The sequence below is a fragment of the Hyperoodon ampullatus genome (genome assembly GCF_949752795.1).
Source record: "Hyperoodon ampullatus genome assembly, chromosome: 11".
NCBI classification, from domain to species: domain Eukaryota; kingdom Metazoa; phylum Chordata; class Mammalia; order Artiodactyla; family Ziphiidae; genus Hyperoodon; species Hyperoodon ampullatus.
In genome coordinates, this window is record NC_136924.1 from 78,318,026 (window position 1) to 78,335,843 (window position 17,818).

A 17,818-nucleotide genomic window follows, 5' to 3' on the forward strand; every position below is an offset into this window, starting at 1 on the left:
TCTCTTTTCTCTCATCTGGATTATGTTCTTCCCTTGATTATCATGCCGTATGTTCTCGCCCATGTGTCTGTTTCCCCACTTTACAATGACTCCAGAAGGGATTATGTTTTTTATGTTTTTTATCTCTGTGTCCAATCACCTTTCTGCTCCCAGGAACGAGCTACCTTATTCAGTAAATGTGCGTCCTCCCGCAAGACAGTCTTGATTGGCCAATTTATGTGCTGGCAAAGGTTTGGGAAGCTGAGATGGATAACGATAGGACAGAATGGGTGAACCCAGAAGGAGGTGGGGCTGTAGGGAGACTGTGGGCAAGTAAGAGAGGGGATGTCTTTGCAGAGAATGAAGAAAAATTGGAAGTTAATGTCTTGCAGCAGTGGTGAAAAGTGCTGGGAAGCTTAAAGGTTGACCAACTTCAGTTTGGCAGAGTTGGCTTCAGAATGAATTTAACAGGATTCAAAGTAAATATGAACCTTTTATTGGGGAAAAGGGTATATCTGAGCCTAATGCTTGTGGTGACTTGGCCTCTGTATTACCCTATAGACTTCCACTGAGCACCTATTCTGGCTCCAATGACCTGACAACATGAACATTATTCATTTTACTTAAGAAACAATTTAACCCTGCTCTGATTCGCATTAAAGCGTGGTACACAGAAATGACAGTTTTTTTTTTGTCAGCTGCTTAGATGCCATCCTAACGCTGTACAATCCTGACAATAAAAGCACAACTGCTAAAACCAGCTTCTTCCTTTCCCCTAGAATAGATAAGCATTCTTAGTGTTAACAATGTGCTCTTCAGCACAAAGGCAAAACTACTTTCCAACATTTGACCTCTTTTTGTATTTCCCAAAGGGCCGTTACCAAGGCTGCTGTGACCTCAGTTTCCCTGCTTCTCACATGCTCTACATGCAGCACATCTGCCATGGCTGACTGCAATTAGTGTTTGATCAAGAAACAACTTTTCTCTTTCACCTGGCAGATCACCTGTGTCTTCTGGTGCTTAAAGTATGATTTTTTTTTTTTCTTTTTGCGGAACGTGGGCCTCTCACTGCTGCGGCCTCTCCCGTTGCGGAGCACAGGCTCCGGATGCGCAGGCTCAGTGGCCATGGCTCACGGGCCCAGCCGTTCCGCGGCATGCGGGATCTTCCCGGACCAGGGCACGAACCCGTGTCCCCTGCATCGGCAGGCGGACTCTCAACCACCGCGACACCAGGGAAGCCCTAAAACATGATTTTTAATAGGTACAAATCTATCAGGAACTTTGACTGGATTAAAGCATCTAGGAATTGAAAGACAACACAAAGGGAGGGCAGTGGGAAATTGATCATTTTCCTGTTGTCTAACTCCTGGTTCCTTTAAAAAAAATGAGGACCACTGCAGTATTAAGAACAATGACAGAACCCCATGGGGTTACTGTTAATAAAAATTTCTGAGCTTCCCTGGTGGCGCAGTAGTTGAGAGTCCGCCTGCCGATGCAGGGGACACGGGTTCGTGCCCCGGTCCGGGAAGATCCCACATGCCGCAGAGCGGCTGGGCCGTGAGCCATGGCCGCTGAGCCTGCGCGTTCGGAGCCTGTGCTCCGTAAAAATTTCCAAGGGAGATAGAAACCTAAGATTCTTGGAAACTAATTTTATTTTAACTACAGTTACTACAATTACAAAATAGAGATGAAATCAGAGAAAAATATTTTCTTAAAACACACAACCAAACCTGGATTTAAGTACACTAATGTTTATTAGGAATAACTTTAATGCTATTTGTCATTCTAAAATTTAATGCTATTTGTTATTCAGAAAATTCCATCTGATGTAGGAATTGTTGAAACAGTCATGTACAATGGTCTAGTTGGTGATGGGCTGCTGGGATTTAGTCAAAGCATTATTCCAAACTTAACACATAGGTTTTATTCAAAGTTTAAGAAGAAAAAAAGTGCAATCTGAAACAGGGATAAGATGTGGGCATATAGGTATTTTATACACAAGACTTCACATCCCCAAATATCAGCTTGCTGTGGAATTCTGTCATCTATTCTTGCTTTGTCTAAACAAACAAAGAAACAAGAACAAAAAATACCAACTGGAGTGGTATGAACAACAATCATCCAGTTCCATCAAAAAGTGCTCATTTTGGCTTCCCTGGTGGCGCAGTGGTTGAGAGTCCGCCTGCCGATGCAGGGGACTCGGGTTCGTGCCCCGGTCTGGGAAGATCCCACATGCCCCGGAGCGGCTGGGCCCGTGAGTCATGGCCGCTGAGCCTGCGCGTCCGGAGCCTGTGCTCCGCAACGGGAGAGGCCACAACAGTGAGAGACCCGCGTACCACAAAAAAAAAAAAAAAAAAAAAGTGTTCATTCATTCAGCAAATATTTGAGTTCCTACTATGTGCTGGCCCTGGAGAGCAAGAAGGAGCAAGAGATACTCTCCTCCTTTGAGAAGTTCATTGTCCACTGGGGAACACAGACGAATAACCAGACATTTGGAATGACCTGTGCTAAGCACAGTGATGAAGATGAGCACTCTGGGAGCACCAGGAATGGCCACCTGAGCCTGTGGGCTCCGAGAAGAGAGCTTTGATGTCTGGATAGGAACTCACCAGGGGAAGCAGAGGTGGAAGTAGTTTCTAGAAACAGAACCACCTAAGCAAAGGCAGCGAGGTAAGAGAGAGAGGGGTGAGTACTTCCGTGTGACTGCAGCACAAATGTAAGAGCAGGGCTGAGAGGGATGGGCTGGACAGATGGTCCTTAGTATAAAATCCTGAACAAATAAATTGTAGTAATGATGTTCCTCCTGTTTAAAAAAAAAACACCTTTATTTCCTTAATTGCATTCAAAATGAATTCTGTTGAGGTAAAATATAATTTTATTCCTAGCTCTATTTGGCTATATATATATATGTTTAAAAATAATTGTTCTCCTCTGGGAGCAGTACAAGACAGACAGACATAAATTTTGTATGCAAGTCAATTACAGTTCGATCATCAATCATGTAGTCATTACCTGCCTTTACCAGTTGACATATAGTGGGGAGTAGGGGAAGTGCCAAATGCCTGACTATAAATCAACTCCTCCTCTGGGAGGTGAGCTTATTCTTTGAAATCTGGGGTTTTTGAGCATCTGGACACAGTCTGGGAGGGAGGAAGTGGTATGGGTGAACTGAATCTCCATTTCCTAGCTCTTTTCTCTGGTGACCTCTCAGAGATCCTTCCTCAAATCGTGCTAAGGTCTGTCAGGGGTTGGGGGTTAACAGTGGACTGAGCCTCTGGAATCTCAATGGCAGGGTCGGGAATCAAATGGGCCTCTGCTCCTTTCCTGGGCTTATCACATCCATAAACACCACATTTACCCAGAGACAATGCTGTAAGGGGCTGGGTAAATGACAAACAAATCAATTCCATCCTGAAAACATGCCAAGGCTTTAGACATCGACTTTCCTGCACTGACTTTGGCATCAGTGTCTTTTCTCCAACTATCCTGACAAACTTTGGACTCTGAAAGATTCCTTTGCACCAATTAAGCAAATCCTCATTTATTAGCAACTCAAGCAACCTCCGGCTCCTTTAGATGACTTTCATTTTTCTTTGTCCTGGATATTTTTAAATGACGGGTAAAAATATATATTACCAGAGCTGTATAGATAAAAATGTTTGCCCTGAAGGGAATAAACTCTTGATTTAGCTAAAGCTTCATTTTAAAGAGTATACCTTAAATAGAAGATACAGTATTATAAGAAATTAAAATATGGCAAATTCACCAGGAAACGGTCTATTTTCTCTGTTATAATACTTTTTATGCAGAGTCTTTTGCAAAAACAAACAAAACAAGGTAAACTTGGTAAATGGAACAGAAGAATGAAGAGGCAGAAAGAAAAGTATACTTATTCTGAGACCAGGGCCATGTCCTAAAAAGAAAGTGGTTCCTGTTAGTTGGCAAATATAGAAAAATGCTAGACCTCTGTCTCTTACGCATAACAGTACAGTAAGAAAAGTGCCTTTCAGCTGAATAGAGCAAGAGACCAACACTTTCTGCCAGATTTGGAAGAAATTTCTCTTCTCTATTAGTTCTTCTTTATTAACCTTTTGATTAACTGCTATTAAACACTCCCTAGCACTGCAATCATTGCTTTATATAACTCACTTTATCATCACAGCTATAAGGACAGGGACTATTATTAGCCCCATTTTACAAATGAAGGAACTAAGGCTCAGAGAGGCCAAAGAACTTGCTCAAGGTCACACAGCTAGGAAGTTGCAGTACCTTTGTCAGTCTGATGCCAAAACTTTCCTTCTGAACGTCTATACTATGTATGATACTTCCCTTATCTAGTAACAATGCTGAGTTCACTGAGAATTGAGAAACCATTTCCTTGTAAAGTACTCTCAAGTACTTTATGCAATCCTAAATTACTCAATACAACTTTTCTGTAGGACTTTTCTACCCCTATCCCCGCTCCATCACCAAGCACTATATTCTCCACCAGGGATGGAGGGAATAGCAAGGACAGGGAGTTAAAGCTGGCACCTTTTCGAAGCATTTTGCTCCAAGAGTGTCTCACTTTGTTATCTTATAAATGAACGACTACAAAGAGCTAAAGAGAACAACAGTTTGCCCACCCTTCACCCCCTCATTTAACCCAACTTACTCCATGGAGTCGATGATTTTTTTTGGCTCCACAGGGCATGGATAGATGACTTCATCAATGTGCTTCAGGTTACAATTTGAAAAGGCAGTAGAGATGTGTATGAAGGCTTCCAAGTTTGGCATCTGACTGGCCATGAGCAAGAGCTTCTGGGTGGCAGTGACGTTAAGCTGCACGGCATGTCTGGAGAAGTTTAGACAGAAGGAAATGCAGTGAGGCAACTCACATCCCGTTTGGCTGGAACTGCACCCACTCCAATAACTGGCATATCCATCTGATTTTGGTGGCTGCATCAAAGGACCAGGAAGAAAAGTACAGGTCATGGCCACAAAGTTATGTGATACTTGGAATGTATAATATGTTGATGATGTTTTCTGTGCACATAAATCCTATGGTGCATGTTGCATTTAGAGGTCACGTGGTTCTAAATCAACCAGAAGGAAAAAAATCGCAATCCTCTGAATTTATAAAGGGGCCTCTTAAGCAGCCATTAAAAGAATAAAAAACATAAATTAGGCATCTAACTTAAATTAGAAAATTCAAATAAATTGGAGGAGAGCAACAGTGAATATAGAATGAGAAATATGTTTCTATTGCAAAGGTACAGGTCAGACATAAATAATGATGTCAATAGAGAACAGATGTGGTTGCCAAGGGGGAGGGGATGGGGGAGGGACAGATTGGGATTCTGCGATTAGCAGATGCAAACTATTATATACAGGATGGATAAACAACAAGGTCCTACTGTAGAGCACAGGGAACCATATTCAATATCTTGTGATAAACCATAATGGAAAAGAATATAAAAAAGAATGTATATATATGTATAACTGAATCAATTTGCTGTACAGCAGAAATTAGCACAACATTGTAAATCAATTTTACTTCAATAAAAAAAATTGATGTCAAAATCCTAAATTTTACCTAATAGAATACAAAGCTACATAAACATGTGATGACAATGAAATAGTTCTTTCTAGAAATACATGTTTCATACAAAATCAGGAAACCTATTAATCTAACTCAAAAAGAAAAAAATACATGATCATGTATATATATATATATATATATTTTGAAAAGTTTAAAAATGACATTCAATATCCATTTCCAAATCAATTTTTATAAATTCACTAAAAGAGGAAGAAAATGATTTAAAAATATATATTTTAATTTGCTAGCCTGTGTCATGCTTCATGGTGAAAAGTAAGGAGCACTGATTTTAAAGTTGGGCCAAGAAGAATGTCAACAATCACTACTGCTTAACACTGCTCTGAAGTTCCAGCCTTATAATTATAGAGGAAAATAAAATTAATTAATAAGTACAAACACTGCAAAGGCAATCCAGAAATGACTATCAGATTATATCTGGAAAACAAACAAGAAGCTGAAAAAACTGGAATGAACAATAACATAATTCAGTGATGTGTCCACTTATAAAAGTCATATAAAAAATCACTAGTTTTCCTATGTAGAAACAAAAATTAGAGACTATAATGGAAGGAAGGCACATATTCAAAAAAGAACTTTTAAAACATATATCAAATTAATAAAAAATGAATAGGCTTTATATGAAGAAAATGATAAAACTTCATTAAGGGTCATAACAGTAAAACTGGATAAACAGAGACATATATTGTTCTTGGGTAGGAAGAGTCAATGTTTTAAATATGTTGTTTTTCTAAATCAATCTGTATATTCAAGGTAATCTCAATCAAACTCCCAACCTTTGAAAAAACTTAGCAAACTTATTCTAAGTTTAATCAAGAGGTGAGAATAGTCAGGAGAATTCTATAAAAAGAGAAAAATGTGTGTATAGTTGCTTAATAAAATAAGAATTGTAGTCATTATAATACTGTGGTACTGGAAGAGAAAGCCTAATTAATGGAATAAGAGTTCAGAAATAGGAATTTAATATACTATGAGAGTTTCCTTTCAAACAAAAAGTGAAAAGAAATCATTTAATAAATGCTGTTTAAAAAATAACCATCTAAAAAAATATTGTACATTCACACCTACATCGCTCTTCTTGTTATGGAATTTTACTGAATATTATTCTTTATAGCTAAATAAATTTTAAATGGGTCAAAGATTTAAGTGTAAAAATAAAACAATAAAAAATACTGGAAGAAATTATGAAAAACTGTGTAAATAATAAAATAGAGCTGAGGACAAATGATAAACTGTTAAAATATTTTGAGCCTTATAAAAGACAAAGTGTTAATATGCTAAATCTTCCAAGAAGTTCTAAAACTGACAAAAAAATGTTTCAAGAGAAAAATAGGTGAAGAACATAAACAGGCATTTCACAAAAGAATAAAACGCCAATCGGCATGTAAACATCTTCAACCTTTCTGGTTATCAAAGAAACAGAAATCAAAATATGCAATGCTATTTGCATTATAATATTGACAATGATAAAATGAATTAAAGAATTATAATATGGTACTGTTGTGGGTGTTAGAAATGAGCATTCATATGCACAAGAACAGCGTAAATTAATACCTCCTTTTTGGAAAGCAACTTAGCATTATATGTCAAAATATAAACTGTTCATAACCTGGACACATCTAGTATGTGTCTAACAATTCTACTTCTGGGAATTTACCCAAAGGGAAAAAAATGTATTCGACACAGATGTTCACTGCAGAGCTGTTTGTAATAGTGAAAAGCTAGAACACTCTAAAAAACATCCACCAATACAGAACTGGTTGAGTATATTATATACATGTACAACGGAATGTCATGTAGTCATTACAAGGTATAATAGAATATCAATTGACAATGAAAGATATCTAAAAATAAAATTGAACAGGTTGCAAAAAACATCATTCTCAATGTGATGCCATTTTTTTTTTTGGTGAAATTGAACATAAATCTATTCTATTATGGATGCATAAAGAAAAGCTGAGGGACTTCCCTGGTGGTGCAGTGGTTAAGAATCTGCCTGCCATGCAGGGGACAAGGGTTTAATCTCTGGTCCGGGAAGATCCTACATGCCACAGAGCAACTAAGCCCGTGTGCCACAACTACTGAGCCTATGCTCTAAAGCCCACAAGCCACAACTACTGAAGCCCGCGCACCTAGAGCCCATGCTCTGCAACAAGAGAAGCCACCACAATGAGAAGCCCGCTCGTCGCAACAAAGAGTAGCCCCTGCTCGCCGCAACTAGAGAAAGCCTGTGTGCAGCAACAAAGACCCAACACAGCCAAAAATAAATAAATAAATATATTTTTTTAAAAAAGAAGCTGAATTGGATGGTCTTCACAATATTAAATGGTTAACTCTGGATGGTAAGATTTTAGAGAAGTTTTACTCCTTTGTGTTTTTTTTTTTCATTGAGAATCTCTCTTCTTTTTTTTTTTAAAAAAAAGAAATCATAGGGACTTCCCTGGTGGTCCAGTGGTAAAGAATCTGCCTTCCAATTCAGGGGACATGGGTTCGATCCCTGGTCTGGGAACTAAGATCCCACATGTTGCCGGGCAACTAAGCCCGTGTGCCACAGCTTCTGAGCCCATGCACTCTGGAGCCCGTGTGCCACAACTAGAGAGAAAACCCGCATGCCACAACTAGAGAAGAGAAATCCCATACACCACAACTAGAGAGAAGCCCTCGTGCTGCAACAAAGAGCCCGTGAGCTGCAACTAAGACCCGACGCAGCCAAGAATAAAATAAATACAATAAATAAATATTAAAAAAATAAAATAAAATGGAAATCATAGAGAAACTTACACACACATGCGTGCACACACATGTATAATACAAGTCATGAGAGGGGAATGGGGATGTACCTCAGGTGGTCATCAAAGCGCACAGTAGCCGCACAGTGGAAGATGATGTTTGTGTAGGAAAGAAGCTCCTGCATGTCCTGCGTGCTGATGGCAAAGTCATTCTGATTGAGATCTGCAGAAATAGCTCGGATCTTCTCATGCACATTTGGACAAACTTCTTTGACTTTTTGAAACAGCTAAAACATAAATATAAATCATCAAAGATGATGATCACCATCACACTGTTCTTGTTTTCACTGACTTGTTTCATTATAATTCTCAAAAACTGGTTTTAGTTGTAATAATAGGACTCAACCATTTGCTGTATTGCATGCAGTTCAAGGTCAGTTTAGTATAATTCCTGCTCTTCTTAATTTGATAAAATTTGAAAAAGTCAGTTCCAATAACCAGTAAGGAGTGTATTTTGAACTTTTCCTGCAGGGTGAAAGAGGGGTAGTAAGTCATCCATATCCTGTGCCATCCTCTCTTCCTTTCCAGGGAAGCTTCAGGTTTATACATGATGATTGTTACCATTTCTGCCTGGGAAATATTGTTTTCAGTGCAAAATTACCAGCCTTCACACAGCCTTGACAAATTACCAGCAAAATCACCAGCCTTTAAGAAGGTCTCATGAGCACAGGTTCAAAACAACTTGGTTAAGTGTACCAGATTAACAAGATGTCTTAGAAGCACAAAGATAATCAGAAAAAAACAAATTAAGAAAACTTGTAATGGGTAAAAAATTTTTTTTATATAATCTCATTCTGATATAAATGGCAGTTATTGTCTAGTAAGAGGATTACATGAGCTTATGTACTTTTTATAAGATTTTAATTGATTTTTTAATGTTCTAATTTATTTCTACAGGGAAAAGGAAAGAGCACTGGCAGTTTTAGCTTTTATTACAATTATTCAGATGAAACAGTCTCTACTTTCCCCTCCACACAGAAGTTCTCAGATTAAATTTGTATTTTCCATTTTCTCAGAAAATAACAATTTTAATGAAATGATATTGGCTCCAACCTACTTTGATAAAATAAAATTTTATTGTAGTATTGGTATGGTATGTTAACAGTGAGGATGAGAAAAGTAAGGTTAAATGTTTAGAAAGGTTAAGAGCAGAGAAAATTAGTCTACGTTTTTAATAGTAATATAGTAGATGAACAATCTATAGAGACGAACAATCCTTTTCTCCATTTTAACCCCAAAAGAATGTTTTCATCTGTTGCTTGATCCTTAGCAGAAGGCTTCTCCTCCCCGTTAGAGAGCTACCCAAGGCTTTTCTGTTGGGTAATAAGAAGTTGATCTCAGGTATTCATAGAAATCATGTCTCATTTGTATCATGCAAGACCATGTTCAGAGGAACATGGAAATTTAATGAAGCCAACTAGGGAAGGGAATAAAATCCATGTACTGACCTGGCAAGATAATATACTTCTGTCTTGCAGCTACGATTTTCCTGCACTATAAGGTCGGCCTTTTTAGTAAGTGTTACTATAATTCTGAAAATAATTCAGAAATTAGGTCAATCCTCAATGCTTTTCTTTTTTTTGTGGTACTTGGGCCTCTCACTGTTGTGGCCTCTCCCATTGCGGAGCACAGGCTCTGGACACGCAGGCTCAGCGGCCATGGCTCACGGGCCCAGCCGCTCCATGGCATGTGGGATCTTCCCGGGCCGGGGCACAAACCCTCATCCCCTGCATTGTCAGGCGGACTCTCAACCACTGCGCCACCAGGGATGCCCCTCAATGCTTTTTTGACATCTGGGATTGAAAAGTATCTGAGGGACATTCTCAAAAACGGTCATTCTGGTTCTTTCAGAAAGATATTTAATAGCTCTCCAGGCATAATGGATCATAAGCATGCTAGTATTTGCTTTCCCAGTCAAATGTTTTCCTTTGTAGTTTGTGTTAATTGTACAACAAACACAGGTAGGATATTTTTGGATAAATTTATGTAACATTTGTACAATTACTCCCCTTTTTAATAACTGCATTTGTAGAAGGCTCTTTTTTGAATCATGATAGATTTTATTCACAAGAACTCTATTTAAGGTTCTGTGGAGTCTGACTTTGGCCTGTGATGACTTCTGGCTGCTTGAGAGCAAGACATGGAAAATGACGTGTGCCCACGCTTCTGGCAATGGGGCTGCTCACAGATGATGTAAGCTGCCATAGATTTTCTGTTGCCTTTGGTTTTTATGACTTTAAAAGGCAGAGGATATTGTTATACTCTATCGTACTTTCAGACCACCTGTGCAATGTTGAACAGCACCAAGATACATTTACAGCATTACTATTTTAGGAGATAATTACTATTTTGGGAAATAATGTCCCAATCTACATCCTATTTATGGATTTATATTTTCAAATGAGAGGGGATATCTGAGTGAACATAGTGTAATTTAAAAAGAAGTTTAAGGGCTTCCCTGGTGGCGCAGTGGTTGAGAGTCCGCCTGCCGATGCCGGGGACACAGGTTCGTGCCCTGGTCCGGGAAGATCCCACATGCCATGGCGCCGCTGGGCCCGTGAGCCATGGGCGCTGAGCCTGTGCGTCCAGAGCCCGTGCTCCGCAACAGAAGAGGCCACAACAGTGAGAGGCCCGCGTACCGCAAAAAAAAAAAAAAAAGTTTAAGTTTTCTGATCTAGTTGGTATTGATTACAATCAGCTGAAATAAATCAATGAATTGGCTGCATCAACTCAAACCACAGTGCTAAATTAGGGTTCCATTTTACTATATTAGCCAGGCCTAATAACATGACTTGCTTTGCCTGGAGTCTCAGCATACAGCTGTAGCTTCTAACAAAATAATTCTCCTTAAGTGTTGGTACATCCTAAATAGAGTGCTAGAGATTACATCCAACTGCCATGTAACAGGTCAGTGCCTTTCAAAGTGTTATCCTCCAAGTGAACTGCATTGAAATCACTAGTATACAAGAAGACCCAAAGTAGCCATAAATAAATAAATAAATAAATAAATAAATAAATAAAAGATAAATCACTAGTATGCACCTTAAAAATGTATATTCCTGGACCCCATTCCAGAATCACCAAGTGAGAAATCACTGGAGCATGCCCAGGAGTTTGCATTTCACATAGTTTCATAGTTGATTTTAACTGAACCCAAGATGAGAAACTTCTCTAGTTGGATTGTTAAATAACTGATGAACAATTGTGTATGACTCATTTCCCTTTTTAACTGCCCAGGGCAATTACAAGACATCAGTGGTTTTCAAACTGTGTTGGCATAAGAAAAATCTAGGGACCGATTAAAGATGATGTCCTTACTCCACCCTCAGAGATCTTAACTCAGTAGGTTTGATATGTAACCCAAGAGTTGTGTTTCTTAACCATCTCTACAGATAGGTCTGATGGTCCAGGTCCATACTTAGAGAAACAGTGACTCCAAAAATTCATGTCCATTTTTAAATTCTGGGCTTAAATTTCACCCTCTGGCTTGTTAACTCCTTGATTCTCTTATATCTCTTTAAGCTTGACAGTGCCCAGTTCATTGAAATGACTCAAATTTTGCTTGTTAAATTGAAATTAATTACTGTAAGAATAGTAATAGAACCATAAATGGGAGCTTGATTCCTGAAATTGGCTACCAGCTCTTTTGTGTTGGTGGAATGAAAGACAGCAGGTAACTACTTCCAATTCAGGGGGTCCTCTGTATTAACTGCCAAGGTGGGGGGGCATGGAAAGGCTCAGAGCAGACCCTTTTCTTTTGTAATAATGACAAGACTAAATGACAGATGAAATGATGTAAATGGATCCTCAATAGATACCAGCCCTTCTGAAAGTTTTTTTTTCTTTTTTTTTGTGATAAGACATTTATTAAAGGCAAGAAAAAATACGTGGAATAAAAATGAGTTAAGAAAAAATAAAATTTCAGTGAAGGCCCACCAATAAAGAACTTAGTATAATTATTTTAGATTCTAAGAGTTTATCATTTTCCTTCTCATATATTATTTAATGGCATAGGACTGAGATGGTAAAGCATTGAATAACTACGTGCTATTTTTGAACACTCAAGACTGCTGCTTTTCCATTTTAGGAAACCATGTTCTTGACAGGAGGAAGACACATTTCTGTGGTCACTGAAAGATAACAGCTGTGAGGTGAGCTAAGCATTTCAAACTGATAAAAAAGCAATACATTTTTCTTGGAAACTTTAGGAGTATTCCATTGATTTGACATTATACAGGCAAGTATTTCTCTTTCAATTTATTTTTTAAACATGAGAGACTATTATGGCAATAGTTACTTATAGCTCAGAGGCAAGAGAGAAACTTTGAAAATCTTAAGTAAGAAAATTGACAGAAAAAGAACTTTTTGGATTCAATAAACTCCTTAGGTATTTCTTCTGTGGCCAGAGACTAAGACTGCATCTTTATTAGAAGCAGGAATTGGGCAAGGAGTGGAAGGCATGACATTTATATAATGCTTTTGAAACAATGTACAGGCCCTGCACTTGGACTTCTATGGTCAATTTGTTATCCACATGACCTAACTTGGGAGGCATCTAGGAGTCACTACCTCCTGAAGACTATTAAATGTAATCATTCCTTTCTAATCATGAGAGTCTGATCTTTATTCAGTTTACTGATTCCCTCTCTTCAAATATAATTATATTATTTAGTCACAATAACCCACCAAAATTTGCTTAGTATTTTTATTTTGTGAAAAAAAAAGTTAGGTCCCTTAAACTAAAGTGCAATCTCTATGGAATATCTGGCATCCCAATGAAAAAGAGAGCCTGTAACATTTATCATAGAAATTTTAGAGTGCTGAGTAACAGCAAATCAATGAATTTTGCAAGTTAGCTCTTGAACAAGAAAGACATTAAGAAAGGCTATATATAATCTAAGTTGAGAACAATTAAATACAAATAAGTGCATGTAACTTAAGGCAAAAAGCCATCACACCTAATGTAAAGATTCACAAAATTCACAAAACGTTAGGATTTTGCTAGTTCACTACTAACTTCCGTAAGATATGAAGGATTAACCTAGAAGTTTTTACTGCTTTAGTGAGGACCACTCTATAGGACCATAAGGCAGTCTGGTGTAGTACTAGGTTGTCAAATTTTTGCATACAGTAGGGTTGCTTGAGAAGTTGTTTAAAAAGACAAAAAAACCAAAAAAACCAAAAAACCCAGATGTACTAACCCTAGAGATTCTGACTGAGTTCTGAGTTGAAGCTAGGGCGCCTGGAGTTTGTACAAGCTCTATAATGAGTCTGATACACACTGAAGGTGTGAACCATTGATGTATTAGAAAGATCCCAGGCTCTTTGGAGCCAGGAAGACCAGGGTTTGAAGCCTAGTTCTGCCATTTATTAACTGTGTGACTGGGGTAAGTTACCTCATGGGGCCTCCGTGTCTTCATCTGCATATTTATCTAAAATGTCAATCAAAGGACTGTCTCATTCTGTGATCTCAGAGAACTAATAATTCAGCATATATTCTTTTTTTTCCTACTTTTCTTTTTTCCCCCCCAGTTTTATTGAGAAATAATTGGAATACATTACTGTATAAGCTTAAGAGGTACAGCATGATGGTTTGATTTACATATATTGTGAAATGATTACCACAATAGGTTCAGCTAACATATATCTTCTCATATAGATACAATAAAAATTAAAGAATGAAAAAAAGGAAAAAATGTTCTCCTTGTGATGAGAACCCTTAGGAATTACTCTATTAACAACTTTCCTGTATATCATACATATTTTCCTATTCTTGAAAACAATTTTGCATTTAACAAAATTATAGTTCACCTTACATAAGAATCTATAATAAGTGCTAGAGGTGACACAGTTCATCATCCTGTTAATGCTCTGTTCTCATGCCAAAGGCCTGTTTCACAGAGTTCTTTGAGAATAAGTACCTGGTTAAAGGAAGCAATTTCCTAGGGGTAGCAATGCAATTCAGTGGGGAAAACATAGGCATTGGAGATAAGAGAACTGCATTTACAGTCTGCTTTTTCACTACCTTGGTACTTCCTTGGATAGGTGACAACTTTCTCGGAGTAATTTCTCATCTGTGAGGTAGCAATAAGGCTACCTTATTAAGGATTAAATAGGGTAATAAAAGTCAGATGCCTAGCATAGTGGCTACCACTTAGTATGTTTCTAATAATAGGAAAACTTCCTTTCTGCTTCCACAGAAATACTCCATTTTCAAAAGCTGCTAATCAGACAGCTATGTGTGTATGTGTGTGTATTTGTGCATCATCCCAAGGTTTCTGATTATACCATGTGATCCTGATACCTCTGAAAACCGAATATATTCCAGAGCGTCGACTTAAAAAAAAATGTACAAAGTGAGAGCTGCAAGTTAAGAATTATTTGGGGGCAAAATGAGGACTGCAGCCCAGTAGGCAGCACCTCAGATAGTTCTGAGAAACTGCTACAAAGAGGTGGGGGGGGGAAGTTCAGTATATATGTGATTTTGGTGAAGGGGGAGTACATGCAATCAAGCACATATATATATTTTTAACATCTTTATTGGAGTATAATTGCTTTAAAATGGTGTGTTAGTTTCTGCTCTATAACAAAGTGAATCAGTTATAAATATACATCTGTTCCCATATCTCTTCCCTCTTGCGTCTCCCTCCCTCCCACCCTCCCTATCCCACCCCTCTAGGTGGTCACAAAGCACTAAGCTGATCTTCCTGTGCTATGCGGCTGCTTCCCAATAGCTACCTATTTTACATTTGGTAGTGTATATATGTCCATGCCACTCTCTCACTCTGTCCCAGCTTACCCTTCCCCCTCCCCGTATCCTCAAGTCCACCTCTAGTAGGTCTGCGTCTTTATACCCGTCTTGCCCCTAGCTTCCTCATGACCATTTTTTATTTGTTTTTTAGATTCCATATATATGTGTCAGCATACGGTATTTATCTTTCTCTCTCTGACTTACTTCACTCTGTATGACAGACTCCAGGTCCATCCACCTCATCATAAAAAACTCAATTTTGTTTCTTTTTATGGCTGAGTAATATTGCATTGTATATATGTGCCACATCTTCTTTATCCATTCATCTGTCGATAGACACAATAGCTTCCATGTCCTGGCTATTGTAAATAGAGCTGCAATGAACACTGTGGTACATGACTCCTTTTGAATTATGGTTTTGTCAGGGTATATGCTCGGCAGTGGGATTGCTGGGTTGCATGGTAGTTCCATTTGTACATTTTCAAGGAAACTCCATACGGTTTTCCCCAGTGGCTGCATCAATTTACTTTCTCACCAACAGTGCAAGAGGGATCCCCTTTCTCCACACCCTCTGCAGCACTTACTGTTTGTAGATTTTTTGATGATGGCCATTTTGACCAGTCTGAGATGATATATCATTGTAGTTTTGATTTGCAATTCTCTAATGATCAATGATGTTGAGCATTCTTTCATGTGTTTGTTGGCAATTGGTATATCTTCTTTGGAGAAATGTCCACCCAGGTATTCTGCCCATTTTTGGATTGGGCCGTTTGTTCTCCTGATATGAGCTGCATGAGCTGCTTGTAAATTTTGGAGATTAATCCCTTGTCAGTTGCTTCATTTGCAAATATTTTCTCCCAATCTGAGGGCTGTCCTTTCGTATTGTTTATGGTTTCCTTTGCTGTGCAAAAGCTTTTAAGTTTCATTAGGTTCCATTTGTTTAATTTTGTTTTTATTTCCATTTCTCTAGGAGGTGGGTCAAAAAGGATCTTGCTGTGATTTATGTCATGGAGTGTTCTGCCTATGTTTTCCTCTGCCTATGTTTTCCTCTAAGAGTTTGATAGTGTCTGGCCTTACACTTAGGTCTTTAATCCATTTTGAGTTTATTTTTGTGTATGGTGTTAGGGAGTGTTCTAATTTCATTATTTTACATGTAGCTGTCCAGTTTTCCCAGCAACATGTACTGAAGAGGCTTTCTTTTCTCCACTGTATATTCTTGCCTCCTTAATCAAAGATAAGGTGACCATATGTATGTGGGTTTATCTCTGGGCTTTCTATCCTGTTCCATTGATCTGTATTTCTGTTTTTGTGCCAGTACCATACTGTCTTGATTACTGTAGGTTTGTAGTATATTCTGAAGCCAGGGAGCCTGATTGCTCTAGCTCCATTTTTCTTTCTCAAGATTGCTTTGGCTATTCGGGGTCTTTTAGGTTTCCATACAAATTGTGAGATTTTTTTGTTCTAGTTCTGTGAAAAATGCCAGTGATAGTTTGATAGGGATTGCATTGACTCTGTAGATTGCTTTGGGTAGTAGAGTCATTTTCACAATGTTGATTTTTCCAATCCAAGAACATGGTATATCTCTCCATCTATTTGTATCATCTTTAATTTCTTTCATCAGTGTCTTATAATTTTCTGCATACAGGTCTTTTGTCTCCTTAGGTAGGTTTATTCCTAGATATATTATTCTTTTTGTTGCAATGCTAAATGGGAGTGTTTTCTTAATTTCTCTTTCAGATTTTTCATCATTAGTGCATAGGAATGCAAGAGATTTCTGTGCATTAACTTTGTATCCTGCTACTTTACCAAATTCATTGATTAGCTCTAGTAGTTTTCTGGTAGCATCTTCAGGATTCTCTATGTATAGTATCATGTCATCTGCAAACAGTGACAGCTTTACTTCTTCTTTTATGATTTGGATTCCTTTTATTTCTTTTTCTTCCCTGAATGCTGTGGCTAAAACTTCCAAAACTACGTTGAATAGTACTGGTGAGAGTGGACGAGCTTCACTTGTTCCTGATCTTAGGAATTGAGGACAGTGTTGGTTGTGGGTTTGTCATATATGGCCTTTATTATGTTGAGGTGAGTTCCCTCTATGTCTACTTTCTGCAGGGTTTTTATCATAAATGGGTGTTTAATTTTGTCAAAAGCTTTCTCTGATTCTATTGAGATGATCATATGATTTTTCTTCTTCAATTTGTTAATATGGTGTATCACATTGATTGATTTGCTTATATTGAAGAATCCTTGCATTCCTGGCATAAACCCCACTTGATCATGGTGTATGATCCTTTTATGTGCTGTTGGATTCTGCTTACCAGTATTTTGTTGATGATTTTTACATCTATGTTCATCAGTAATATTGGCCTGTAGTTTTCTTTCTTTGTGACATCTTTCTCTAGTTTTGGTATCAGGGTGATGGTGGCCTCATAGACTGAGTTTGGAAGTGTTCTTCCCTCTGCTATATTTTGGAAGAGTTTGAGAAGGGTAGGTGTTAACTCTTCTCTAAATGTTTGAGAGAATTAGCCTGTGAAGCCACCTGGTCCTGGGCTTTTGTTTGTTGGAAGATTTTAAATCACAGCTACAATTTCAGTGCTTGTGATTGGTCTGTTCATATTTTCTATTTCTTCCTGGTTCAGTCTCAGAAGGTTGTGCATTTCTAAGAATTTGTCCATTTCTTCCAGGTTGTCCATTTTATTG

General features: G+C 38.1%; 1 protein-coding gene across 1 annotated transcript in view; it reads right to left on the reverse strand.

The window, feature by feature from the left end:
- The window catches only part of FAR2 (fatty acyl-CoA reductase 2), a gene marked incomplete at its 3' end in the record, with an annotated part of 50,480 nt that overhangs the window by 19,288 nt on the left and 13,374 nt on the right, over positions 1-17,818 (reverse strand). Inside the window, exons 2-3 of the mRNA XM_079715939.1 lie at positions 8,419-8,594; positions 4,634-4,813 (exon numbers count right to left, since the gene is read on the reverse strand). Coding sequence (XP_079572065.1) covers positions 4,634-4,813; positions 8,419-8,594 — 356 coding nt within the window. The remainder of the gene's footprint in view (positions 1-4,633; positions 4,814-8,418; positions 8,595-17,818) is intronic.